General features: G+C 41.0%; 1 protein-coding gene across 3 annotated transcripts in view; it reads left to right on the top strand.

Moving 5' to 3' along the window:
* Positions 1-27,773, top strand: part of ap3b1a (adaptor related protein complex 3 subunit beta 1a) — an 82,949-nt gene that overhangs the window by 6,870 nt on the left and 48,306 nt on the right. For 2 of the 3 annotated variants that reach the window (XM_018736813.2, XM_018736812.2), the window contains exons 3-10: positions 5,761-5,836; positions 6,068-6,142; positions 12,661-12,756; positions 14,105-14,265; positions 14,540-14,606; positions 20,669-20,851; positions 24,597-24,746; positions 27,159-27,256. In XM_018736813.2, the coding sequence (XP_018592329.1) occupies positions 5,761-5,836; positions 6,068-6,142; positions 12,661-12,756; positions 14,105-14,265; positions 14,540-14,606; positions 20,669-20,851; positions 24,597-24,746; positions 27,159-27,256 (906 nt within the window). Of the gene's footprint in view, positions 1-4,105; positions 4,354-5,760; positions 5,837-6,067; positions 6,143-12,660; positions 12,757-14,104; positions 14,266-14,539; positions 14,607-20,668; positions 20,852-24,596; positions 24,747-27,158; positions 27,257-27,773 lie in introns of those variants that run through there. The other variant, XM_018736811.2, reaches the window with a different exon arrangement.

Raw genomic sequence — 27,773 nt, 5'->3', positions numbered from 1 at the left:
CCCTCTTTGAATTTTATGGTTTTACGTATCAAGACAAATCATCTGGTCTTTAGCAGGTTTTAAAATTAGGTAAATACAATCTCAAATGAACAAAACATGACATATTACACCGTGTCATAATTTAACAGAAATGAAGCCAAAATGGAGAATCCAATGTGTGAAAAACTAAGTACACCTTATGGTCCAATAGCTTGTAGAACCATCTTTACCAGCAATAACTGGAAGTAATCATTTTCTGTATGACTTTATCAGTCTCTCACATCATTGTGGAGGAATTTTGGCCCACTCTTCTTTACAACGTTGCATCGGTTCATTGAAGTTTGCAGGCATTTGTTTATGCACAGCTCTCTTAAGGTCCCACCACAGTATTTCAATCGGGTTGAGGTCTGGACTTTGACTGGGCTGTTGCAGCACCTTGATTCTTTTTTCAGCCATTCTGTTGCATATTTGCTGGTGTACTTGGGATCATTGTCCTGTTGCATGACCCAGTTTCATCCAAGCTTTAGCTGTCAGACAGATGGCCTCAAACTTGACTCTAGAATACTTTGGTATACAGAGGAGTTCATGGTCGACTCAATGACTGCAAGGTGCCCAGGTCCTGTGGCTGCAAGACAAGCCCAAACCATAACCCCTCCACCACCTTGCTTGACAGTTGGTATGAGGTGTTTGTGCTGATATGCTGTATTTGGATTTCGTCAAACATCTCTACTTTGGTCTCGTCTGTCCAAAGGACATTATTCCAGAAGTCTTGTGGTTTGTTCAGATGCAACTTTGCAAACCTAAGCCGTGCTGCCATGCTCTTTTGAGAGAGAAGAGGCTTTCTCCTGGCAACCCTTCCAAACAAACCATACTTGTTCAGTGTTTTTCTAATTGTACGGTCATGAACTCTGAGATGTAACTATTGGATTTTTTTACAATTTCTCTGAGCATTGCACAGTCTGACCTTGGGGTGAATTTGCTGGGACATCCACTCCTGGGAAGGTTGGCAACAGTCTTGAATGTTTTCCACTTGTGAATAATCTTCACTGTAGCATGATGGATTTTAAATTGTTTGGAAAGGGCCTAATAACCTTTCCCAGACTGATGGGCAGCAACAATTGCTTCTCTAAGATCATTGCTGATGTCTTTCATTTCCTCCTTGGCATTGTGTTACCACACACCTGAATGCTCCAGACCAGCAAACTGCCAAAACTTATGCTTTTGTAGAGGTGGTCACACTTGCTGATGATCAGTTAATCAAGGGCATTTGATTGGCGGCACCTGGCTGCTACTTACCCTCTTAATTCCTATGGAAGCAGTAAGAGTGTACTTAGTTTTTCACACATGGCTTCTCCATTTTGGCTTTATTTTCGTTAAATAAATCATGACACGGTGTAATATGTCTTGTGTTATTGTTCATCTGAGGTTGTATTTACCTAATTTTAAGACCTGCTAAGGACCAGATGATTTTTTTTTTTTTTTTTTTTTATAAATTATATCCTGATATGTAAAACCATAGAATTCAAAGAGGGTGTACTTTCTTTTTCAGATGACTATATATACTGTAGGGTTCGGTACGATCCATGGTTTGAGGCATCCGGTGGGGGTCTTGGAACATATCCCCCACTGATAAGGGAGACTTCTGTACTGTACTACTGGTTATGTACTCATATATTGTATATTTAGACACTAGAGGGCAGTCTTCCATAAAACTTCACAGTGACATTTTGGTTTCACTTGGAATGCTCTTTAATATATTACCGCACATTACTGATTAGTATTTTTAAATGTAATTAAGGTTGAATGTTTTGGATTGACTTTCCACCGTATGCTTTGGTTCTAATAAATCTGGTCTTTCTTAGGCTATTGTACATGCTTTTCTTCATCCTCTAACCTCATAACAATCCCAGGACCTCATTACTGTCAGCAGCTTCACCACAGCTTAATTATAAGAAATGAGGAGAAAGAACAGATATAATGACAATAATATGTGCATAGAATATATACGTATATGTATAATGTGTGCTATAGACATATAACTACATGTACTGTGAGACTAAATGTTTATGTTCTGTAAATATGTAAGAAACAGTCATTTTCAGTTGATTATGCAGTATAGATACGGAATTGAATACATTAGTTGTATTTCATCTGCCAGTTTGTATATCCAAAATCCTTTAAATCCTTCATGTATTACACAAGCAATGTAATTGTTATTTAATGCATTGTAATATAAATAAATGTAAGTATACATTTTAATTGAAATGAGCAACTTATTAGTAAACTGCTGATAGTAATTTCACTTTCACCTAGAATGAATTTGAGCTGTGTGAATTAACTGCTTTTTTTTAAAAAAAAAAAAAAAAAAAAAAACACTTCTTTAACAGCATAAGGGTTGGTGTTAAAAATTGGGCCAGTCCATGCTGCTATTAGATGGATATTAGAGACAATGTAAGAGTAGTGAACAACAGTCTAAATGCATAAAAACTCCAAGGGATTTAACAGTTCCATTTATAAATAAAGGTACAGTATCTACATGAAAAAGAATGTCCAGTAAGAAAGCACTGTAAAGATCACTTAATGGGCCAACATATCCACATAAGCATGTGGGTATTATTGATCTAGGATCTCAACAATGAAATGACTCATCAAACCTAATTTGTTTTGAGCTGCCATCAGCTAAGGAAAGACATATGCTTTCTAATTTAGGATGTTAAGCTGTAAACACTGCTGTCATCAAGGAGCTCTCCTCCCAAGACAGAAGATAGAATGATTAACAGTCCAATTACTGAACAGTTGTCCCATGATGGTCGTACATTTGTTTTACACTCAGCACTCCAGATCAAATAGCTTTTTATCCAAAGCTATTTTGCAAATTTATACGTTTACAAAATCTGTTATTATTTTAAAGGAATTCAGATTAAGCACCTTTCTTAAAAGTATAACAGCAGAACAGGATCCCTCATGGAACTTGAACCAGTACTCTTCAATGTCCATGGCCTTTCATTTGTTGCCTGTTGCCAAGTGATTCTCAACTTTTCACCCTGTTTTACAGGGTGCTCTACCTATTTTTATAAGCCCGGTGCAGGTATTCTGCAGAGGACTATGTATCTCCCAGTTAGATCAGGTATGTAGACTGGTAAAACAGGCCAGCCCTCCAGTACCCAAGCAGGATTTTTGTTTGCCTGATGTTGAAACAAGCCAGGAATGGGAACTTGGGAAATGAAGGGTAACAGCTGCCAGGAGGAATGGCAGATGATCCTTTTCTGAGGCCTACAGCATTTACCTGTAGATTTGACAGGGCCAACAGGTGTTAGATATGTCCCTTCACCACTTCAGAGATGACTTGTAATATTCAACTTTATTGACCCCTCCAAGCTCTCACATTCGAAAGTTTCTTGACAACATGCGGAAAAAGCAGAGCAAGTCTGGTGCTATTCTTGAATGTTGTATCTGCTCTGCTGCCATGTGCCAGACTGAGTTGTCTGGACTGTTTCTGTTAAGCAATACGCATATTCAGTCAAAAAATGTCTGCTTTGCTTTAGTTATAAATGCATTAGAATGTGACGTTAGTAATTTGTCACAAGTACAAATGTGGGCTATTTTTTCTGTATTTGCAAGAAGTTCCTGCTGGTATGATAGACACCATTTCCATAGTGTGCCAAAAAGTTGCCCTTGTCAGCACTGTTCTCGCTGCCGTTCTGCACTACCATCTGGTTCGTTGATGGGTTGGGATTCTTACAAAGTGCTTTAATTTTCCGTTCAGCAGCGAAACCTCTTTACTGGAGTTTAAAGTTAATTCCCGCTGCTTGTTCTGCAGTGTATGCGGGATGCTGTGAGTAGCGCTGGCGTTATTGACGACCTGCCTCACGTGGCAGGGAAACGTGGAATGGATGAAATGGCCTGGGACGTGAGTCATTATGGCCTGACTGCTCTCCAGCACCCGGCTACAAGCCGTCCTAAAAGAGAACGTTATTTCAGTGGGGGAACGCGCCTGACATCGTTAGTCGGGGGAGTATCGGAGGCGGACCTTGTATTCTGGCCCGATGAAAGAGTCTCAGTGTTTACCGTGAGAAGTGATAAGGCTGCTTTTTTTCCGTTACGCTCCCTTCCTGAGGGAAGTGGCCTGACGACGCACAGTGCTCTACGTAAGAGCCCGTGCTGAGGAGCCAGGGTGCGCGGTGGGAAAGAAGAGTGGGGAAAGCAGCACATGGACGAGGGCTTCTTCTTGTTGAGAGAAGATGGTGTGGGGGTGGTGAAGACTGTTTTGGCGTCGGCCGAGAACCTGCAGTTGTCCTTCAAGTTTGAGCCCGGCGTGGAGGAAGTGGCTCTGACCAACAGCAATGGCAGCAAAAAGGAGGCACCTGGCATTGGGTACATTCTCTCTCTCTCTCTCTCTCTCTCTCTCTCTCTCTCTCTCTCTCTCTCTCTCTCTCTCTCTCTCTCTCTCTCTCTCTCTCTCTCTCTCTCTCTCTCTCTCTCTCTCTCTCTCTCTCTCTCTCTCTCTCTCTCTCTCTCTCTCTCTCTCTGCACGCGTCAGAATGTGTGCACTTACCTATCCGTCAGTCAAGCGGGAATGAGGTCAGTAAAGCGTATGTCCAGGGCACAACCACAGTGTTACGCAAAGGTGCTGCATTCTGCCCAGTGAACTTTTTTCTTCCCTTTCACATCAAACCTTTTGCATTTTATGGGTTGTACTTCTGTAACCAAAGGAATAAGTAACATAGTGATATTCCCCATGTGTTTTAGATTGTGGTATTTTCTTTAAGTTATTGGAGGTCCTGTTTGATGCAGTTCATCTGAGTGGTGTGTTCATGTCCATCATAGTTGGAAAAACAATTCAGTGAGGATGTTTTCAGTATTAAAAGTTACTCTGCTTTAAATCTATATTCTTGTTCGCTGAAGTTCAACAAATGCTAAAGGTGTAGATGATCTACTTGAACAGTTTGTACTGGTGGTCATGTACCACTCTGTGTGATGTGTCAATAAGTTCCAGTTTAAATAGTGCAAAGCAGTCTAAAGTTTATGAACCAGTTTTCCTGGTTGAGGGCTAAGTGGTTATTCCATAGTAGTCTGGCAGAGCAGCATCAGATGGATCACAGTTGAGCTCATGAGCTCTGCAGTGGTGATGGGACTGTATCATTTGGTAATTCTCAGTTTGTATTCCTGTGCACCAAGAAAACTGTGATGCTGAAGAGAAACCTATTAAGTGTCTAAATGATTTGATCAAGCAGATCACGTAATGTGTGGGGAGGTGCAGTGGCACTGCAGGGTGTGCCTGGGCCTTTTGGCCATAGGTTTGAATCCAGCTCAGCAGTCTGTGTGGAGTTTTCATGTTCTCTCTGTCTGCGTGGGCTTTCCTGAGGGCTCTGCTTCCCTCCCACAGATGAAACACATGTAATTTGGGTAAATTGGCCGTGCAAAACTGCTTGTCTGTGAGCAAGTGTGTGCATGTGTGGCTACCGTGTGATTTACTGGGGTCCTATCCAGGGTTTATCCCCCTAGCCTTGAGCCCAGTGATTGTGGGATAGACTCTGGACTGCCACAAACTTCACAAGTAGTTATTGTGAGTGAGATCATTCTGTCTGCCGATTCTATGGTGGTTCTAGTGAATAGGCATGAATAGTCTTAACGTTGGTGTTTGCTAATGTTAACATTATAGATGGTAGCTTCTCGTATTCTACATTTTTAAGGCATGGCATAACACAAGGCATATCACAAATTGACAGACCCTGATTGAAATAATGACCATTGCTAACATTTTTTCCCTCTCTATTGAAGGAATGAGGACCTTAAGGAGATGTTGGAAAGCAACAAGGAGTCCCTTAAACTGGAGGCCATGAAAAGGATTGTTGGGGTGAGTGCTGTGGCAGGGGCCCAAGGGGACCTTGAAAAGGCAAAAGAAGAGCCTTTCCACTGCCTGCTAGTCTGGGCAACCAGAGCTCCAGTCATCAACCACCAATGCACCCATTTGCTGATGCTCTGTATCTGATCCCTTCATGGGATCGATGAAGATTATATACAAGAAGGTAACGATACTTTGACAAAATACTTAATTAAATTTTATCTATTTTTTTTTTTTTTTTAGCTGATTGCAAAAGGAAAGAATGCATCTGAGCTGTTTCCAGCCGTTGTGAAGAATGTGGCAAGTAAAAACATAGAGGTATGAATTATTTAAAACTATGGTGCAGACTCCTCTGTCCTCCCCTGCTGCCTGTACAGACTTTTTTTGGCAGTGTGACGCAGGCCTGATCCCTGTTTGTAACTCATAGTTTGCACTTTCATTTGTTACTGCGGGTACTACAGAGAAGTTAGTGATGTCAAATGATCTAGTGCCACTGCCAGCAAAAAAAGAAAAATTTAAATTATAATATATAGCCATTTACTTGTAGCTTGAGGGTTCTATCACGACTGAATGCAAATAAGCAGCAAGACACCAGCCCAGAGTAGTCTGTGATCTTGTCTCTTGTGTTAAGAGCATTCAGTGAAAAATTTGCAGGTTGGCAGAGTTTTTCTGTCTGTCTCCGCCACTCCCAATTAGAAGGCATGGACCTTGGTCACCGTGAACCAGGTGTCAGGAGCTGGCCGACGCTGCATGTAGGAGAGCGGGGTTGGGAGCTTCAGGGAGACCCAGTGAAAGGCCCAATGGACGCAGAGCCCAATGAGTCACGAAGACTGGCCCGTGAATATCGATTAATAAATGAAACCTCTGGCAATGGGAGGGCCGCCCGTGTTCCGGGGGGCCTAATGCGTTTCTGTTTTGATTAGCTGCCAGGCAGGGCACCTCGTTGCCGCGAATGGTAATTGGTGGTGTAGGGCCCCTGGTCATGTCCCATGCAACTCCACGCCCCCCCCACCTCTCCCCAGCTGCCGGAGCGGCTCGGATTTCAGTGCACTCCCACTGTCCCCCGAGCCGTGCGCCCCTGCTGGCTGACATTGATCGCATCTAATCAGCAGCAGCGCAGGAACAAATCGAGTGTTTTGCTGCCTTCTGTGATTTAATATCAGGATGCTGTGTTCCTAAACTAGTGCAAAAACGGTTTTGGAACAGCAACCTTGAAATGTTTTTTTTTTTTTTCCCCCCCCCCCCTTCTTCTTTCTGCTCTCCTCTCCCTCCTCTCTGTTCCTTGCTCTCCCTTCAAAGAGAAAATATTACAGAATCCATCAAGTGGTTTATTCTTTTAGATTGCTGCGTTATGAGAGTTGTACAGTTTCCACGGTAGCGGAGGTGGAACAGGCTCCTCTGGGTAATGCAGTCACTGGTCAGAGACTCCAAAGGTCAGATTTTTATTTTCTGATTTAATTGTCATTCACCCAGAATCCTTTAAAGGCCACTGGTATGTTTTAAACAGTAATAAGTTTACTCGGCGAGTAAGTCATGAGCCTCACTGCACTAGTTGTGCTCGTGTTCGTTCTTTTCTTCAGTGTTGTTTCCTCCTTTTCTTGAGCCTAACATAAGAAGGTCATGTGTATATATCCATTATCAATAACCGCTTGTCCATTGCAAGGTTACAGTGTAATTTAAATTTCATTGATGAATTAGAATATTGCCAAACAAATTGCCACTGCTTTTTAGTTGCTGTATACATAGTTGTTGAAGACTGAAAGCTTGGTTTCACATTGACCCTTCAGATAGAGAGTGTAAATAGATAAATTATTGATCCCAATGAGGGAAATTGCACATAGAACTAAAGCTGTTGCTGATGCTATTTGGCAAAACAAAGAATGCAACAAAAGACAATAAAACAAAACATAGTAAACATTAAAGGGGCACCCTGAAGAGAGGTAAAACTACAGTAAGCACAAGAGTAAAGAGTGACACCAAAGAAAAGATTAAAAATACAAAAAAACTTCTGTATACCTGAGGCAGAATTGTCATATATAGAGTGTATAAAAAGCTTGTGTTTCATGCAAATTTCACACTGCACTATTTCTTGATGTTTTAACTGCATATACATACATATATATATTTTAGTCATTATTGGCATTGTAAGTTGGGTGTGAAATGAATAGACCTTCCAAAATTTGTTAGAAATAGCAAAATAGTTGTTTACAGGTTTGCATTGAGTCTGGTTCTTTTAAAAAAAAAAAAAAAAATTAGTTTCACATAAAATGATTTTCTGTTTAGGCAGGTGTAGCATAGCCCAATAACAAAAGAATATTGCGTGAAGCTCTATCTACACTGCTCAGACTCAAACTGTGGATTTCATATGCATGCAGCACATAGTGACTTCTACAAATAATTCAATTTGCACAGTTCATGCTTTTGGTGAAACAGTGTACAGTTGTCAGTGCGTGAGGGTGGGAAAGTACACATCAGGCTTGGAGTTCCTCATTTTATAGAGCAATTCATATGAGTTACTTTATTACTTTGACATTGTGATGCGAAATTCTTGTCATCTGACTCTATTGTATCATTGAACTAATGTTGAAATATTACTATAAAATTAAAACTTTTTTTTTAACCATTAAAATAATGTATCCCTTTGGAGGATAAAGCCTCCTAGGTTTGTCAGTAATATTCTGTAGCGAAAAGTCCATGTATTCATAAACTTCTGGATGTGAAGGGGAAATTTCTTTTAAAAATTTCTTGCGTATTCATAGGCATGTAATCATTTGTCACTAGAAAAAAAGCTAATGTAATTTACAAAAACCTTGAGAATTCATGATGTTTGTGGTAAAACAGGAGTTAACCCCCACTACATAGATAGCAAGTACATGCAGTGCAATTTTATTCATCTTTTTGCAGAAAATAATTGTACTGAAATGCACACATTAATTTCCATATAGCTTGGTAAATAAATAGTATCGCAGTCATGCATTTTTGAATGAACAACATCAGCCAAAGATAATTAGCTAGCTAGCCAACCATTGCAAGACTTATTTAAATAAATAAGGAAATGTGGAAAACATAATTTACCGTAATTGCTATGCGGTAATTGCTTTAGCTGCCAAAAATATTTGTCTGTGTGTTCATAGCTGTGCATTCTTTATTATGAAAACAAAAAAAGCCACTCACAGGAAGCAAAATGGCTAAACCGTAACGTCACCAATATCAAGTGTCCCATTTGGTGGATTGAATCAAATCTAGCTATGTAGTCTTCCCCGCCATACAAAGGTGATGTGTTCCTGGAAACCCTTCGTAACGCTTCTCATAAGTTGAAGATGTAATTGCCATTCATTTCAATGGCAAAATGGTTTGTATTCCTGATTCCTGAAGGTGACACCTGTAATGCTAAAATATTATGAAATCCCAAGTTACCACACGACACAACAAGGCGCAGTGTCCCTCCATTAATTACACTGTAATATGGTATGTCTGTCTCAGATCTTCCATAACTGTCATGTAATGTGCCATAACAAAGTATTGCTTTTCTCTGGGTGCTCTGGTTTTTGCCACTGTTCAGAGACTTGTGTTGCAGGTGAACTGATTGTTCTGAATTGGCTGTGTGTGTGTGTGTGTGTGTGTGTGTGTGTGTGTGTGTGTGTGTGTGTGCGCGCGCGCGCGTTTTAAATCACACATTTAAATCGCTCTCTTACCGACACAGCTTGTCAAGACAAAAACCATGTCTAACCCTCTCACGACACATAAACCTTATGGTACATGCTATAATACACTTGGGCTTAGACAAAAAATAATAAACCATATAATAGTATACATGTTTATGAAAATATACTTATAAAAGAGAAATGGTAAAAACACAAATGTACGAAAAAAGTACCTTGTAAGACAATACAGGAATTAAACATAAACATCCTTGTAAAGACAAATTCTCATATTCTGAATGGGTGTATCTTGGGAATCACTCTTTATACCTATTAAGTAGGTACTTTTCTCCAAAGTGATATAGACGAGTGTACAGAGGTACATTCTACAATGGGCAAAGTAGTTTACATGCACACACAATTGACTCAGTCTACCTATAGAAATGACATTGAAATATAGTAAATGCAAAGATGATCTTACTGGATGGTAATGGCCAAGCTGTCAGGAGATTGGGAGGAATCTGATCAGAAAGAAATGTGAGGGAGACCTTTCTTGAACGCTGGAAGAGATGCAGCCGCTCCGAGGAAGAGGGAGATTTTCTTCCACCACATTGGAGTCAAATCTGAGAACCTACATACTTTGAATTTGGACCTTTCGGACTGGAACCGCCACACGTCCGGAGGTAGTGGAGCATAGTCGTCTTGCTGTTGTGTAGGAGCTGATCAGGTCTCCTAGGTATCAGAGTGCGGATCCTTTCACTGTTTCGTAGTCCGTACCCAGAGTCCTGAACTTGATAAGGGCAGCCACAAGATGCCAGTGGAGGGAGAGGGTGGTAATACATGGGAATGCTTTGGCAAGTTGAACACAAGTCATGAACCATCAATTCTGGATCAGCTGGAGAGGCTTGATGGCCGAGGCAGGAAGACCAGACAGGAGGGAGCTGCAGTAGTCCAGGTGGGATGTTACCGTGACCTGGGTCTGTCGAGCTTACAGCGTTTCAAGTTCCAAGAGGCCCTGCTCTAGTTCCCTTGAGCAAAGTGAATCTTTAGTTTGCTCCTGTAACCATGTGCTTCTTTGTAAATGAGCAAGCTTGTTTTCTTTTCAAGAGATTTTACATTGTACTTTTGTAGGCAGTTTAAAATACTTGCAGTATCATTACCCAGTATTAGAAGTTTTATTACGGCTGAAAGGTATCTGAGGCAGTAACTTAAGTCTCTTTTTATAACGTAACTATTGTTAGTACGGTGAGTTTTGTTGGCGGTGGGGTGGGAGACTGCAGGCCAAGGCTGAGTAAACAAAGATTGGGGGCAGTTCCACATGCAAAGTGGAGTGTTAACACAAAATGGGAAATGTTAGTGGGAGGAGGACTTTGTGGTCCTTCCAACCCAAGCCCTTGAGCCTGGAATGTGTTCATGTTTTGACTCTTATAGGATTTCTTTGTTTGCCTATGTTTGTTGCTGGGCCAGAAAGGGTACCTCCCTTTTTTTGTCCAACTAATGAAAAGGCCAACACTTTGGCCTCCGCAGTTACTCAGCCTCATCGCTAACAAAAAGTGCCAACGCTAAAGGTGTTTACTATGATAAATTTCAATAGAATACATATGATCGCCGCCAAATGTGGTTATTAACCTTTCAACATATCTTTGTTAAATATGCGTAAAATCCTTTATTCTGTTTCTACCTTTTGTTTTATATTTTTTTTTTTAAACAAAAAAATAGTTAATGGCCCTTGTTTGCATTTTCTTCTATATTTACATTTATTCATCTAGCTGATGTTTTTCTCCAAAATGACTTCCAGTGTGAAGCTACTTACAATTATTTACCCATTTATACAGCTGGGTAATTTTACTGGAGCAATTTATGGCAAGTACTTTGCTCAAGGGTACGACAGCTGGAAGTGGGAATTGAACCTATGACTGTTGAGTACAAAGGCAGCAACTCTAACCACTACACTACTAGCTGTTCCTGCAGCTCCCCTTTGAGCCTTCTCACACATTTCATTCTAAAGTACATCTTAACATGTAAGTGAACAATTTTTTTGTGGTCGAGGAATTTATTAAATGTGTAAAGAATTAGAAATTTTGGGGGGGAAAGGACAGGACAATGTACACACATCTTACCATATAAAGGCCCCTGGTTTGAATCTCATTCCTGCGGTACCCTTGATCAAGAATTGATACAGTAAGAGTACCCTGTTGTACAAAGAAGTAAATCATTGTAAATTTCATTATCTAAGACTCGTTACTTAATCTTGGACAGAGGTGTCAGCACAATAAAGATTTAATGTTAATGGTATGTAACTGTTTTAGTTCCATGCTAACCTGGGTACACATTCCAATGAAAGTGGTTAATATTCTGTTTGTCCTTCAAGACCATACAGTGAGCTGTGGAAATCACCTTAACAAGTTCTGTTTTAACAGGATATTGTTCCTTAAAATGTCCAGCTAACATTTCCTAATTCATGAGTGGCTGTTAAGTCATTACTCTACTCTCATGACAATAATTCACTCAGTGTTTAGAATTCAAATCGAATCCTCGTGCGTGTAAATTAAATTTAAGGACCCTGCAGCAGATTGGAGCTGTGTCCATTTTAAGTGAGTTAATGCCATTCATTTGTCTCGTAATCATGGGAATGATGATTGAAACCGCGTCGCCACACCAGTTCAAGGGTCTCTCACCTGAGGAATCGGGTCGAATTACTGGAAGCCTGATCCCCGACCTGCAGGCAAAACTCATCAAGTCTGGCCTGCAAATATTTGCTGAGTTTTTCTGCTCTAGCATAGAGGAGGGACACAGCAGAGGGAACCGGTAACATCCTCACACCCTCGCTGCTCTGAGATTTTAGGCAAGCAGGCCTGTTTTTAACCTCATAATATCAGTATTACTCTGTCACAAGAGGCTTGCAGGTTTTACCCATTTCATATGTTCAATTTGTTAATTACATGAATTTCTGTGAGGAAGGTATGAATATCCCTGGTCTTCTCTTGAGTGCCAACGGTGAACACTGTCTGAAACCACCCGAGTTCATTATATGCTTCAGAGGGGAACTTAAGAGAAATGAAAACATGTTGTGTATGTGCTTCTCTTTTGAACTTTTCTCAAGTTAATGGTTCAGCTTGATGTAGTGCAATGTGTTACGTGTGTGTGTGTAAATGCCTGTAAATGTGTACGTTCTGCTCCCTTGCTCTTTTGCAGCTGAAGAAGCTGGTTTATGTCTACCTGGTAAGGTATGCAGAGGAGCAACAGGACTTGGCCTTGCTCTCTATCAGCACCTTCCAGCGTGCCTTGAAGGTTAGTTACCTCCTGCCCATACGGTACACATCCAGAATTCATTCCAGGTGGAGCCATGTAGGTCATCTGATGATAATAACATGAGGATGGCATCAGTTTGGAGAAGGTTTCTGTAAATATGCCTGAAAACAGGCTTGATGTGTTGTTTGCTGTTGTGGAGGTTTACTGGATAAAGTCTCAGAATACTTAGATTGTTAACTGTAGTATGCTCTTTAATGCAGTTTGGAATTTCCATAATACAGCACAAACAATATCACTTTAAGCTGAATCCATAGCATTGCTGTACCTGCCTATGGCTTAATTCATCGCAAGTGTTTAATGTAAACAAGAACATGTGCTGTACAGCATATGAACTTATTTTGAATATGTATAATGTCACAGGTGGCTATCACCTCAGTGCCACATTTTATTTTCACCAAAAAGTAACGGTGTGAAAGGAGAGAAATGCTTTGCATCAGGGAGTGTTTCACCTGCCCCAGTGACTCTAATTGTTTAAAAAGTGCAATGAAGTTTTGAGTCATAATGCACAAGCAAGTTGTAGAAGCCCACATATTGAGAAGCCCTCCTATTAGAAGTTTAAAAAAAAAAAAATAAATACACACACACAAAATCATGCGGCTGCGGAATCCACGACTACTTTGTATTCCGGTGTATGTGCTGTCTGTCCATCTGAAGGAGAAGTATTGAGCTATTTTTACAGCAGCGGCTACGTCCAGACCCGGAGACATTGATGTTTTAAAAGCGGTCGGCATGCTTTTCAAACCCCCGTGCAGAAAACCCATTTCAACCCCCGCTAGTTCTCAATCATGCTTCAATTTATCTCCACATCTGGGCCTTGGGAGTGGGGGCCTCCTCTCCGGCTGCGCACAACTCGCTGGTGCGGCACTTCCACCAGTAGGCAGCCCTGTGCAGACCCCCAAAATCTGCCCCCCTGCACAGCCTGGCTGCTCCACACGTACAAATCAATATCGCCGAAGAGGCACCAGGACATCAGGAGCATTCCGAATGTACCGAAACAAATCCCCTATTTTTGACCATGGAAAAGGCAGGGTTGTGAGCAGAAACCCCTGCTACTTAACCTGGCGATGGGAGAGTATTCGACAGATGCAGTTGCAGCGTCCTTGATGCACAGTCAGCAGAAAAGAGCTCCGCCATAGTAGTCAAGCCATAAGCCTTCCATTTGTAACCCAACCAAACCAATGTGTTTCATCCTGTCAGGTCTGGTCCTCTGTTCCTGTCCTGTCCTGTATCCGACATTAAAAAAGTCTCGCTGATCCCCCCCGTTGTCACGATGTGCTGGTGGTAGAGTAGCTCAACTCACCTACAGTGTTGCTCTCCTTGCCTACAGGACCCAAACCAGCTGATCCGGGCTAGTGCTCTGCGGGTTCTGTCAAGCATCCGGGTGCCCATAATTGTCCCCATCATGATGCTCGCCATCAAGGAGGCAGCCACAGATCTGTCCCCATACGTCCGGAAGACTGCTGCCCATGCCATCCAGAAGCTATACAGGTGAAAGAGGCTGTATGTGGTGCCAATTGAGCACCTAATTTGGGAATCTTTTTGTACACCTTTTTGTTTTTACATGCAAGAATTCAGTTTAAAAAAAAAAATCATTTGTGTACAAAGCAGTAAGTATTCTAACTTGTCAAAAGTAGTCAAATTGTAACTGACATTGTTTTCTGAGAAATGATCACGAAGTATGTAAACTATAAGTGTCTTTTTTTTTTGGATTTCATGTGTACAATATTTCTATGTTGTTTTTTTTTTTTTTTATACATTTTAGCCTTGACCCAGAACAAAAAGAACATCTGATTGAAGTCATTGACAAGCTGCTGAAAGACAAAAGCACGGTAAGTAAAGAGTAAGTTAACTATTGTACATCAGTTTGTCGAAATGTTACGCGATGGGTTCTCCGGACAGTTGAATTCGCTTTGGACAAAAGCATTAATATGACCGGTACGATTTTATTCAGCACCAGTTGTACTGGTGTACAGTATGGTGTTTTGGCTGTGGCTTTGTGGGTTGGACACATGGGGGAGCCCTAGTCAAGCATTTTTCCTCTGTAATGTTTTATCTAACGTTTTATTTACCTTCAGCTGGAAATGAAATATGTGCCCTGCTTACATTTAACAGGAATTCAAAATAATCAGACCGATACTTTAAATATATGTGTTTCAAAAACTATGCACTTAATCTATATAAAAAAAACAGGTGTCCAATGACAGAATGGTTGATGTAGACTGAGCTTTATGTTTAGAAGCACCACTTATAAATAGTAACATTTATTGTAAAGGCTTTTCCCTAGATACTGTCTTAATTTTATATCCTAGTTTAAATGTCATCATTTTTCTGCGGCTTAATTAGATTGTGTACTGTACAGTGTGCAACATGCTATGTTTTGCTAGTCGGTACATATAAAATTGAATGGTGATAATTTGTACCAAATTTCACAAAAGTAATCACTGCTTGTGAACCAGTTAAGGTCTAGCGGTACAGTTACACTGGAATGCATGGGCGGTGTGTTTGAATTCAGTCGCTGTTTATTTACAAACAATATATACCAACGTTATTTGTTTTTAATGAAAGTATTGTCACGGAAAAGGCTGTTGGTGTGCCTGTGCTGATATGTTTTCTTGTAAACCAAATTAGAATGTTTTTTATGATTAGAATGATTTTTCTCCCAGTACGTCGCACAGCTTTTCGTAGAAGTGTGATCACCCATAATGCCTGGCAGTTGTGGAAAGAACAGGCCTTCTGCGGGGTTCATGCTCACATGGCTGTGTGCTCTTTATTGACCCAAGCTGCCGCACAGATCTGGCCCACTGCTGCTAGTGAAGTGACCCAATCTGTCATTGATGACGTTGTGAACCATACTCACCTCTAGCTACATGCCCTCATATGCTAAAATTTTCTGTTCCCATCGGATTCATCGGCTTTTGCGCCAGAAGGTGATTCATGCAGTGCTATATATTATTTGTTGTTCGTTGTGCTCGTTCTGAATGGTACTTTATATTCCGCACCACAGCTTGAAAGAATATTAAAATATGCAATGCAAGTTTTACCATTATAGAAATGTGCCCTTCTCTGACAGCATTATCATTTGCAGTCTGAATTCTTGTTTGCATATGTACTTATGCACCTCTGACCATCTTCCACTTTGTTCAATACTTTAGAGTTACACAAAAAGGCACATTAACGTCTGCTGTGTTACAGACTAGTCCTGAAAACTTTTTGGAAATTGCTCTGATTGGTTTTTTTTTTTTTAAACTCTAAAGCTAAAAATTTGATTTGTATACCTATTCAAAATCAATCTTTATTTACAGTAAATCGACCAAGTTAAAGTTTCAGACTTGATGTGAAGCATTTGTGTTGTGTTTCCTGGTGCATCCAGTTTGGGTTAATGTGAATTGTAAATGGGGTTACAAAAACAAAACAGAAAAGCTGCTTGTTACAAGCAAGATGCTACGGGGGGGGGGGCAAAAACTGAAAAGGTGTGTGTTATCCTGGCTGACCCCTTTACTGCCTTATCGCCTTTAAAAAGCATTAACTTTTTCCAGCATCATTAACGCCGCTCTTGTATGCATTTGGATAGAGCTCTTTAATTTGATTTGAATGATCCGAGTCAATCATAGCCAATCATAGCACATCTTTTCCTTTTTTGTGTTTACAAAAATTGTTGCACAGGTTTGAGGAGATCGCAAGAGGAATGATGCTTTGAAAGGATTTCGCCAGATTGCGAGATGCGTTTGAACCTTTTGTTGAACGCGGTTGGCAGTTACGTAATCAAAAATCACTGAGTGATTTCCTCCAAGCTGCCACCAAGCAGGTGCTGTATTCTGCCAGGAGCAGCCAGAAGACAAGGCGTGCGACGCTGCGTGCAGAATGGGCACCAGAGGCAAGGAGCACAGCGGAATTGTACTAACCTGTGCAATAGCTCCTTCTTATCCATGACAGGCTGGAGAGAGGGGCCCTCGCTGTTGTTTTTGTAAACCTTGTTCATTTAACAGGAGCTGACAGAGGGAAGAGGGGCAGACCTGACAGCAGGGGCCGCCTGTAATGCATCCCTTCCCTGTGTTAATTTAGGCCCGGTGACAGTCATTTCCAAGATGGATGCTGAAAACCCTAACCCTGCATCCCACATGGGTTTTTTTTTTTTTTTTTTTTTTTTTTTTTTTTTTTAATCCCGATGACAAAGATGGGGCATCTGCATTTTTATTGTGTCCCGACAGCCACGGTTTGAACACCATTGACTGTGTGATTCGTGTAAAAGAAGCAACGCATTAATTTCTGGGTATCCACCATGCAGTAAACTAGTGATGGCTTAAACAGCATTTAGAGAAATATTTATATTGTTTTCTGAAGGCAAGGAGTGACTAATGTACCGCTAACGAAAATTGAGCTTATGGTGTCTTGTCAGCAAATATCAGGATATCAAGATTTAGGTGTTGACACCAGGAGAGAGTGCAGGAAATTAATGTATGAAGGATGGCCCTCGTAGCAGATGCATGATATGTTTAGTTAGGGCTTTAACTAAGAATGATCACTTCTCCGTGGAAAAACGCACCTTCCCACGGAGGGCAGTAATGAGTTAGAGCATATCGTCCGAGGTCATCGTTCCATGCACATCAGGAGTCGCTGCCGTCTTTCCTTTTATTTGTTCTGTCACAGGCCTGTACCTTTTAACACCGTTTCTGTTTATTGTGCCTTTACATTTCGGAAATGGTCTTTGCATGTAAAATTGCACTTTTTCTTTCCAGCGGGTGCAGTTCGTGCACAGTCAACCCTACAGTTGCGTTAAAGGGAAGTTTTGGAATTCTTATGCCAGTTTTTTTTTTTTTTTTTTATTGCTGTAATTTTAATACAATACGTTTGGCCTGCCTTTTTCCCCTTCCTTTCTTTGTCAGCAAAATCAGAGCAGATGTGCAAATTGTTTGAGCATATTTGCACACTTCAAGGATGGCTTTTGCTCCACACTTTTAAACTTTTTAAAGGGTGCATTTTCCCTTGTGATTAGTTCATCACATTGTACATAATCATCATAGAAAAGTGGGCTCTGTATCTAAAGTGTGGGTGGGCCTTCACATGGTATTGATTTAGGTGGTGGCTCGAGGGGGGTGGGCAGGGAAAAAAAGGAGGGACTGTTTAGCATTGGCGGTGTGAAGAAAACACTGAGTTTGTGCAGATGTTTCATTGTGATGGATCTATTATCCAGCCATTACAAGATAAATGAGCGATCTTCCCCATTTTCCGTGCCTCCAGAAAATTGAAATAAGAAGAGGGAATATCATCGGGGGGCTGTATGATTAGGGTAGGTGGGACGGCCATTAATTCAGGAAGAAAAGGGAACGGCGGCGGCGCAGGCCCGACCCGGTGCTGCATTATCAATCAAAGCTCAGCAGTCTCCCAGTGATGACCCAGCACTCTCCGGTTTCCGCCACCTTAATTAGAATTCATGACAAAATAGATGCAAGGAAACATTTTGTACCCTTCATAATTTTATAGGAAATTTATTGTTATTAGGGGAGCCATTTGCTTAGTGTGATTTTTTCCATTACCGGCTTGTCAACCAGCATAGATAATCTCGAGAAAATATGAACTCCATAGATTGCGTGTCAGTTTTTGTTGATGGCGCATGTAGTTTACCTTGGAGCACAGCTAGGTAATGGTCGAAGTTCACACCGGGCCATGTGAGCTGAGGTTCGGGAGCAAAGGCAAGACGAACGATTCCCGCTCAGTTGCACACATGGTGAATGGTAAATGCTGGGTTGTTGGTGTTAAATGTATGGTATTGGTAAACATGGTATTGTTGGTTCTTAATGCATGCTAATGGAATATTAAGGGTCAGCAAGTAGCATCTTGCAATTGGAAGGTACTGGGTTTGAAACATCAATCCTGTTGTGGTAACCTTAGACTCGATGATCACATTTATTCATTTAGCTGATGCTTTTCCCCAAAGTGGCTTATAACGTTAAGGTACTTACAATACGTTACCCATTTATACAGCTGGGTAATTTTATTGGAGCAGTTCAGGGTAGGCATCTTGCTTAAGGGTGCTATAGCCAGAGGTGAGATTCAAACCTGCAACCTTTTGGGTCCAAAGGTAGCAGCTCTAACCACTACGCTACTAGCTGCTCACCTGCCCTAAATTGCTCCAATAAAAATTATGAAGCTACAGAAATGACCAAGTTGTTCAGTAAGTCAATGTTCAGAACTAGCTTGGCAAGTTTTCTTGCACAATAGCATCAGCTTAGTAAAGAAAAATGACAAAATGGTACTGTAGGTGCTAAAAGCATGGTAGTGGTAAATGTGTCTTTGGTGCCACATGTTCATGGTAAATACAAAATTCTGCAGGCATGTGCTGGAAATTCCCCCCCAAGCTCATGTTATACTTAATTCATTAAATTAATATTAGACCTTGTGTTTAGATGAAAATTGCAAAGAGCAGATTGTTTTGAAACAAAATAATGCTTTGCAGTTAAAAGCCATATTCAGCCAAATTGATATCCAATTTTATAGACTGAAAGTGCTAAACTATAACAATGGAAAATATCAGAATTATATTTGATTGTGTTCTTTCTAAATAAGGTGTTAACTTTAGCGTTCTGTATAATTTCACCCTATGTTTGCTGTGCCCAGTCTGAGGGAAGACTGGGGGAAACCCGTTGTATCCGAGACCTCTCGTGGAAATTTTGTTTTCTGAGTATTGGCTGTTTACTCCCACATCAGGCATATTCGTGAATGGGGAAGCGGTCATGCTGGGCCCAGCAGTTACCAGCACAGCAACAGGACTGGAGCCAATAAATGCAAGTCCACGCTTATGCTGATGGGCAAAAGGCATAAATTCCCCATAGGGGCCGGATGGCAGCCGATTATAATGGGGAAACTAGATTCTGAGCTTCCTCCCTGCCCAGTTTAATGCTGTTTGCATATTAATAAACCTGTGTCAGTCAGCAGCCAGAAAATAACAGAATTGCTAACTTTAAAAAAAAATCAAATCTTTTTCAGAAATTGACTGTTGCCTAATATGTGGTTTAATTAGATTTTTTTGTTCTTGTCTTATGATATGTGCTCTGTGTTTAAGACACAAAGCAGTACCTATGCAGATGTTGAAGTTAAGTGCTCTGTCATAAATGCAATTTACATTTATTCACTTAGCAGACACTTTTCTCCAAAGCGACTTACAATGCATACTATGTAGTGTTATCAACCCAGACACATTGCTCACCAAGGTGACTTACACTGCTAGATACACTACTTACACTGGGTCACTCGTCCATACATCAGTGGAACACACTCTCTCTGTCACTCACACACTATGGGTGAACCTGAACAGCAAGTCTTTGGACTATGGGAGGAAACCTGCGCAGACAAGGGTAGAACATGCAAACTCCACACAGACTGAGCAGAGATTGAACCCATGTTCTCTTGCACCACCCAGGCGCTGTGAGACAGCAGCGCTACTAGCTGTGCCACTGTGCTGCCGATTTGTTAGATCTAATATGCAAAATTTTCTATGATAAATATTTCCTTTTGTTTTATTCAGCTGCTTGAATTTGCATTGTGTTTGTTTTCTAGCCCCTGCCCATCTCTGTGATTGCTGCGTTTGGTTGTGTTAATCGCAACTTGCTGGCATTTGGACAAACTGTGCATCCTTCGAAATTATGACTTTGCAGTCCACCTTGGTGTGATTGTGTTTATGAGCTACGTTGCCTTTTCCATCTGGGGTGCTCTGCAGCATCATAGGGCATTCCAGCTGCCTCCTTTTCTGGCAGAAACGCTTTGGCCACAGTAATGCACAACGCTCAGCCAGGGCCAGTTAGAAGCCAGTTGTGTTGTTGAAAAAGCCGTGCGAAATCCTTTTGACTGCGAGGAGAAGCTCACAGCAACCCTCTGTCTTCTCCCTGTCCTGCAGCTGGTGGCAGGAAGCGTGGTGATGGCCTTTGAAGAGGTGTGCCCGGACCGCATCGACCTGATCCACAAGAACTACCGCAAGCTGTGCAACCTGCTGGTGGATGTGGAAGAGTGGGGCCAGGTGGTCATCATCACCATGCTGACTCGCTACGCCCGCACACAGTTCCTCAGTCCCTGGAGAGAGGTGGGTTGCCTGGGCCAGGTGTGCAGTGCTCCTCTGTTAGGAGCCACAGGTGGAATGTCTAAAGAACACTTTTCCACGAAAGCACCCTTCTTAACGCCTTCGCAACATTAGCCAGCTTAAGAAGTTCTGTTTGGAATGATCATGGATTCCTTTTGTGATATCATGTACAACTTATGGAAAATTCTGTGATGGTCTTACATAGGGCCTTTCATAGTATTGCAGCAGTCTGTAATTCTTGACGTTAAACATTGTCAATGGTTATGATGTAAGCTTTCTTATGCAGACCTAATGCTAGTTTGTGAAAACCTATTTTGGATGTGGTTAGACATGGAACTAATTGATTTTTTGTGTTTGACAATTATTTCCCTTCCTCTGTTGTAACTTTTTGTTCAGTATTCTTTCATGGGAAAATCTTGATCCAATGTCTACACTTAAATCTTTCCTTTTACTTCTAAGTTGAACTTTTCTTTCTTAACGTTTTATTTGTTTGTCTTTCTAAAGCGACCCAGGGAGCGTTTCAGGTAAGAGGGCAGAAATGAAAACAAAATGTAATTACCGAACTTCAGAAGTCTTAAGCTCTGACAGATTGATTTATTTCATGCTGGATGTAAAACACACAGGTGTCAATAATAAACTGACAGTTGTGGCAATAAAATAAGCATATCTGAACTCAGAGAGAACATATTGCAGCCTCCTCTTTCAGTTTTTGGCACAATTTGGGCTGTTTTAGTTTCCATACTGCTGTCTCTACCATGTCACACAGTAGTTGAAAGTCAAATTAGTGGTCTATGCGTTCATTTGATACACAGCCTACTTTACAGATTGTTTGTTTATTTATATACACTGTATATTACAAGCCAATAAAACAGATGCCACTGATGATGGAGAAGCACAGAAGCACCGCCCTTCCTGTATTCGGGTGCACTAACAGACCTGCAGGAGGTGCTGTGGTGTTCTTACACAGCATGGTCAATAATTGTAGCTCAGACTTGAACAATTACCACAGTAAGCTACAGCTGAAACGTCTTAATTTTGACTTTCAGAACAGCAGATGCAAGTATATAACTTAATTTTATTTAAAACTAGATTACGCAACATAATGCTTAACTGAGCAGACAATGGTCCGAGGTTTATTGATATGGAAGGAGAGTTGTTTGAAGTGGCATTCACCCTTTAAAGCATGCAGATTTGCCGTTTTAGGAACAATTTAATGGAGAGCAGCTGGTCAGTAGTTATTATGTGTTTTCCTCTGCTTTTGTAAAGTGACATATTTTATGATAAATAGTGGGTGCCAAGTCAAAGCTGATTACACAGTGTACTTGAAATTCGGTGTGCTGTCAGAGAGAAGACCGACTGACTTCAAATTTACATATTAATAAGAAGATTTGTTAAGAGGCTACTTGAGTATAAGGAAATAAAAGGATATTCATAGGCCACGACATTTATAAATAAAGCTGATGCAGGAAAAATTGAAATTAAACCTTTCTCAGTTTAGCACAAACCCTCTAGTCAATGCGGTATTTGCAATTTCATATTTTAAAATTACCCGACTCTGGGGTAATGATGAGCCAGTTACATTTTGCATATCTCTTGATTCTCTCTTTTTATTGTTGTGTTCAGACAATCAGCAAAACAAATGACCTTTTTCCCTGCTGCTTTTGTTTTTGCCAGAGGGTAATATGCAATTGATAAAACAGGTTGAAACTTTTTACTTTGTAAATACTCTCTTAATTTAGTTGAACACCCCCTTCTCTTTTTTTGAAGATCAGCATTCTCTGAGGATGAGTAAATTCAAATGCAAGTAAACTATGATATAGCTTATAAGATGTTCATGACTCCAGACTGTTAAACGATCCCCCCCCCCCCCTTTTTTTTTTTTTTTAACCTTAACACGGTTTGCAGTTTTCCACTGGATTCTCGGGGTTTTGGAGTGCAATTTCCAGAATGAGCTGAACAATCTGAAGGTCGCTGGTTTTCACCGAGCCGTCGGTTTTAACTTTGGAAATTAGTGCAAATGGCTGCACTTCCCCAGGCCTCGCGAGCAAGAAAGAAGGTCATATGTAAAATAAAACACAGGTGACTGCAGTCATGTTGCCCCAGATTCACTTTGTTGTTCTAGCCTTGATCTAAAAGTCATGGAGAATATTGAAAATACAGCAAGTATTTGTCAGGGCCATGTAAAGTAACCTGTTCTATGTCAAATGGCAGTGGGACAGCAGATAGCATAGAATTTGAGGGCACAGGACAATTGTATGCCTTCATGTAGGTGTATATGAAGTTGTATGTTGGTAATGGGATTGTTTGGTTACTTATAAAAAGGCTTTTGTATCAGCAGACAGAGGTGGATCGATCAGCTTCAGTCAGACTGTGCTGATAAGCTACAATGTACTGACCTCTGGCAACACAGCGTGATTCTAGTGCTGTATCTCATGGAGCTGGTCTATATTCCGTTTAAAATATTCGGCTGTATGTTTAGCATTAGCGTTTGGGTAGATTTGTTGTTCGGTTTTTATTTTTTTTTTTATTTTTTTTTAAAATATGAAATGGGTAATACCATATGAAAGCACAATTACATAGTCTCCATTAAAATTAATATTACAAAGTAAATGAGTTTGTTCGTTCCATCTAAAGAGAACATTGTCCAGACAAAACAAACACTGTTGCTAGGCAACACAGACTTTATCTGCTAGCCATTGAATTCATTGGGGATATTCTCTTGTTCAGCAGAGCTAGGCTTGTTGGGTAGGTTAACACGCTGGCCACATTTTAGGGTCCTTTTGTCACACACACGTAGTGTTGTAAAACTGATTTCAGCTCTTGACTGTGCAGAATGACAGCACATTAAAAATATGGTCCATAGCAGGACCAAAGATTCCAGGAACTGCCTCAAATGTGCCAATAGTCAGTTCGGTGCACCGAGGTTTTGGAATACCTAACCTGAGAGATGTAGGGGGGAAAACTTGGCAGACAAAAACTTGCATGGTTTATGACTTTCTTTTTGTTCTACTTGGGTTTATCACTGTGTTTCATGGTGCTGTACTCCATCTGTGTACGCTGGTATTCCTCCTTCTCGTCTTTAGTGTGTAACATGAAACCTGGTAGCCAAACTGAACACAAGGGTACTGACTAGGAAACAGGGAGTGAGGTTAATCCCAATTTGCCTGCAGCACAGCTGATGTATGTCTCAAGCAGATGTTTAACACAGAACCAAATGCAAAGACAAACCGATGTCTGCACATCTTCGCTTTGAGCCTTTTTGTGTAGTTTCAGGAGTTGCCAAGCAGAGAGCTGATGGTGTGCCGTCACTTCCACGGCATGCTAATGCACTCTGAGCGGCTGGACGCTTGCTGCCGTAAAACAGTAATTACAAATGCATTGCGAGTCGAATCATTAAAGCAGGCTGTAAACAGAAGATGCTGAATAGAAATTAAACAAGGAGAACATTACTGTAAAGGCTTGCTGAAAAGCTTTTTAATGCTAACTTTTAGTACCAGAGATAATTTTGTGCATTTTGAATTACCAGTTGTTTCCTGACATTTAGTTAGGATACATAAAAAGCTTGCACACATATATGATTTTTTTTTTTTTTTTTTTTTTGTTTTCTGTGTGAACATTTTGACCTTCAAGCATGTGGATTAGTACAAGATGGAATAGGTATACTTCATAGATACTGTTTTTGCGTATGCTGTGAGTCAGTCTTGAAAGAGCATCTTCTCCATGTGAAGGAGCTCTATGTGTGTTCTAGGATGCCCTGTTTGATGAGAATAGCGAGAAGGCCTTCTATGACTCCGACGTGGAGAAGGAGAAGGCGGATTCCAAGCCCTATATGATGGACCCAGATCACCGTCTTCTCCTGAGGAACACCAAGCCCCTGCTGCAGAGCCGGAATACCGCTGTGAGTGTCTTAGCCCAGCAGGGTCATTCTGCTGCCGAGTCAAGAAATGCATTATGCACGCGCACACGCACACACCTCACAGAGCGACATCAGCAGTGTTGCACAGAGCAGTGAGGCATGTGGCTGCTGAGAGTGCTACAAACATAGAACACACACACACAAAAAGAAAATGGCAGTTTTGTCTCTTCATCATAATATTATTATACCATAGAAATATTGTCAGGATTATAAACTTATGTATATAATACGTGATAACCACAGTTACCAGATGGCATTACTACTTGTTAGATGTATAATGGCTTTGTTAACTGAAATATTGCTTGTTATTTATAGTAGCAACAAAACTACTGATGACAAAGTACTTCTGTCTCCCAAAGTGAGGAGACACTGGACTTATAGCTAACTTGATGATTGCAGTGGTTTCCTGTACTAATGAAAATGTTGTCTAATGTAACTTTTTTTTCTCTTATATGTCCTTATTTCATCAATTACGTGAGAAATTTGGTTTGTTGCCCACATTTTGTACAGTGCATTTAACATCCCTGTAGAAAGTTTGCTGTTAATACAGTCTGCACAAGAATATCATGCAGCTTTCACACATGCAGTGGCAGTAAATAGGCAGCACGGTGGCACAGCAAGTAGTACTGCTGTCTCACAGTGCCTAGGTAGTGTGAGAGGATGTGGGTTCAATCCCTGCTCGGTTTGTGTGGAGTTTGCATGTTCTCTCCATGTCTGGGTGGGTTTCCTTCGGGTGCTCCGGTCTCCTCCCACAGTCCAAAGACATGCTGTTCAGGTTCCCCCATAGTGTGTGAATGACAGAGAGAGTGTGTTCCACTGATGTATGGATGAGTGACCCACTGCAATGTAAGTAGTGTATCTAGCAGTGTAATTTATCTTGGTGAATGAGGTGTATGGGCTGATAACACTACATAGAGTTCATTGGAAGTCACTTTGGAGAAAAGTGTCTGCTAAATAAATAAATGTAAATGTAAGTAAATGCTGCTTAAAGTTTGTGTTAAAAGATGTCAGTATGTCTACTGTCTTTGTGTTGATAACTAGTTTTTTTTTTGCGCTCTAGCTCTTTAATTCAGAACCCGAGTGCAAAGAAACCCAATGGTGTTGTGAAACCTTATCCTCTGAATGATATGAAATTTAGGTCAGGTGTAGATGTAGGTATGGCTGGGGAAAAAAGCACACCTTAAGGTAGCTATCAGAAATCATGTGTCTCAGTGAATGACAAATTGATAATGGATTTTGCCTTAATTCTGCCTCACAATTCATGAGTTTTTCAGGGTCTTCTAGAAGGACACGACGTTTTTCTCTTGCACCCAATTTCAGTTGGGGTGACTTTCGGTTTTACATTGTACCCTGATATATTCTATCTCGTATAACCAAGGTTTTATGCTGAGAATTAGAAGTGTTAAATTTATATCTTTCCCCCAAATGGCCTGTGTTTGACAGACGTTTTTGTACTTGAAGCAGGTCTGAGAGAGAAATGTAGTTTTGCTCATTTCACTGTGTCCCTTATTGCGGCAGCACGGTCTGCTGAGGTGGTGCCATGCAAAGGCACCTCACAGTGGCACTTAATGTGGCAGATTGGTCTCCTGAGGTTGTGTCAGGGAAAGCAAAGTGCCTGCTGCATTTCCATGCGCATGGCAGTCTTTCATCACCCTGGGGACCAGAGGTCTGCCTTCCTTCACATCATCAAAAATTTATTTGCTTGTAAATGTGATGTTGTGATGCCAAGAAATTAAAAATAGTTATCCAATACAGTGATGACAAACGTGACATGTAATTCTCCTTCATAGTCCTGTCATGGGATTATAGACCCATAAAAGGTTAGGGTAAGTGCCTTCAAATCGGATTTAACTTGTTGCTTTCTTGGAAAGAGAGAGTGGGGAAGTGGTGTACCATGCCCTTCTTCCACACGTGTGTCTGGGTTGCAAACACAAGGAGAACATGGTAAGTAAGCACACCCTGGGCTGGATTTCAACCTCCGCGATACCTTGACCTCATTATCTAATATTTTCTTTTAAGATTAATTTTGGCATCAGCTTTTTCTTTTAGTGGCATCAGTAATTTGGTTAAATATTACATCTTGCTGTGCTGATGGATAGTTTATAGCATCTTCCTTTGTTTTAACTTCATCGCCATTGAATTGAAATTAAAACTGTTCCTAAAGTCGAGTTGCTGTTTAAAAACGAAATAAAATAAATTAAAAGAGAGAAAAGATTTAATCAAAAACAAAGACTCACTTTTAGCTCTGAAATGTCCGCGCTTATTTCAGCTCTCTTGTTGCATTTCAGTTTGCAGGTGCAGTAACACTAGGCCTGACTCACATTTCTTTGTTCGTTGTCAGTCTAGTGAAGCTGAGCAAGTAAACTAGCCTCCTCCATTGTCTGTGTCCTGCAGGTGGTGATGGCGGTAGCCCAGCTCTACTGGCACCTGGCTCCGAAGCAAGAAGTGAGCATCGTCACCAAGTCGCTGGTGCGGCTGCTGCGCAGTCACAGGTGCCTCCTGCATCCCTGCTTTGTGGCTCTTCACCTCCTCCACCTCTACAGCAAATCTCCAGCACTGATCTGAAACATGGCTATGGAGCACCTCCTGTAGTTAGGATTCACAGCAGGTCTTTTTGCCACTGGATCTCATGGCTTGGGAGAGAATGTTTGCAGTGAGGCTTGTGGTAAAAGTTTTGAGATCTTAGGAGATTCACTGATGCTCTGTGACTCTGTTAATTTACGGCTTGTCTGGAAACTCCATTTTTTTAAGTGCTGACTTGACTATGGTTGCTGAACCTCAGCCTTACTGATGTAGGGGCTATCAGTATGCTACTAATGGTGTAGGAGGGGGATTACAGTGGTCATTGAGACTGGGCTTAACTGTTAGACAAGGGTAAGAACCCTCTGCAAGGCCCCGAATTGGGCTTATTGAAGGGATTACCAGTGTCACTGAATGTCTAAAACACTGTCAACATATAGTTACTGAAATCAGTTCAGTTTAAGTCAAATGGATTTTGCCACAAGTAGT

Source organism: Scleropages formosus, chromosome 6 (assembly GCF_900964775.1).
Source record: "Scleropages formosus chromosome 6, fSclFor1.1, whole genome shotgun sequence".
NCBI classification, from domain to species: Eukaryota; Metazoa; Chordata; class Actinopteri; order Osteoglossiformes; family Osteoglossidae; genus Scleropages; species Scleropages formosus.
This window is presented reverse-complemented; position numbering and strand designations above follow the sequence as displayed.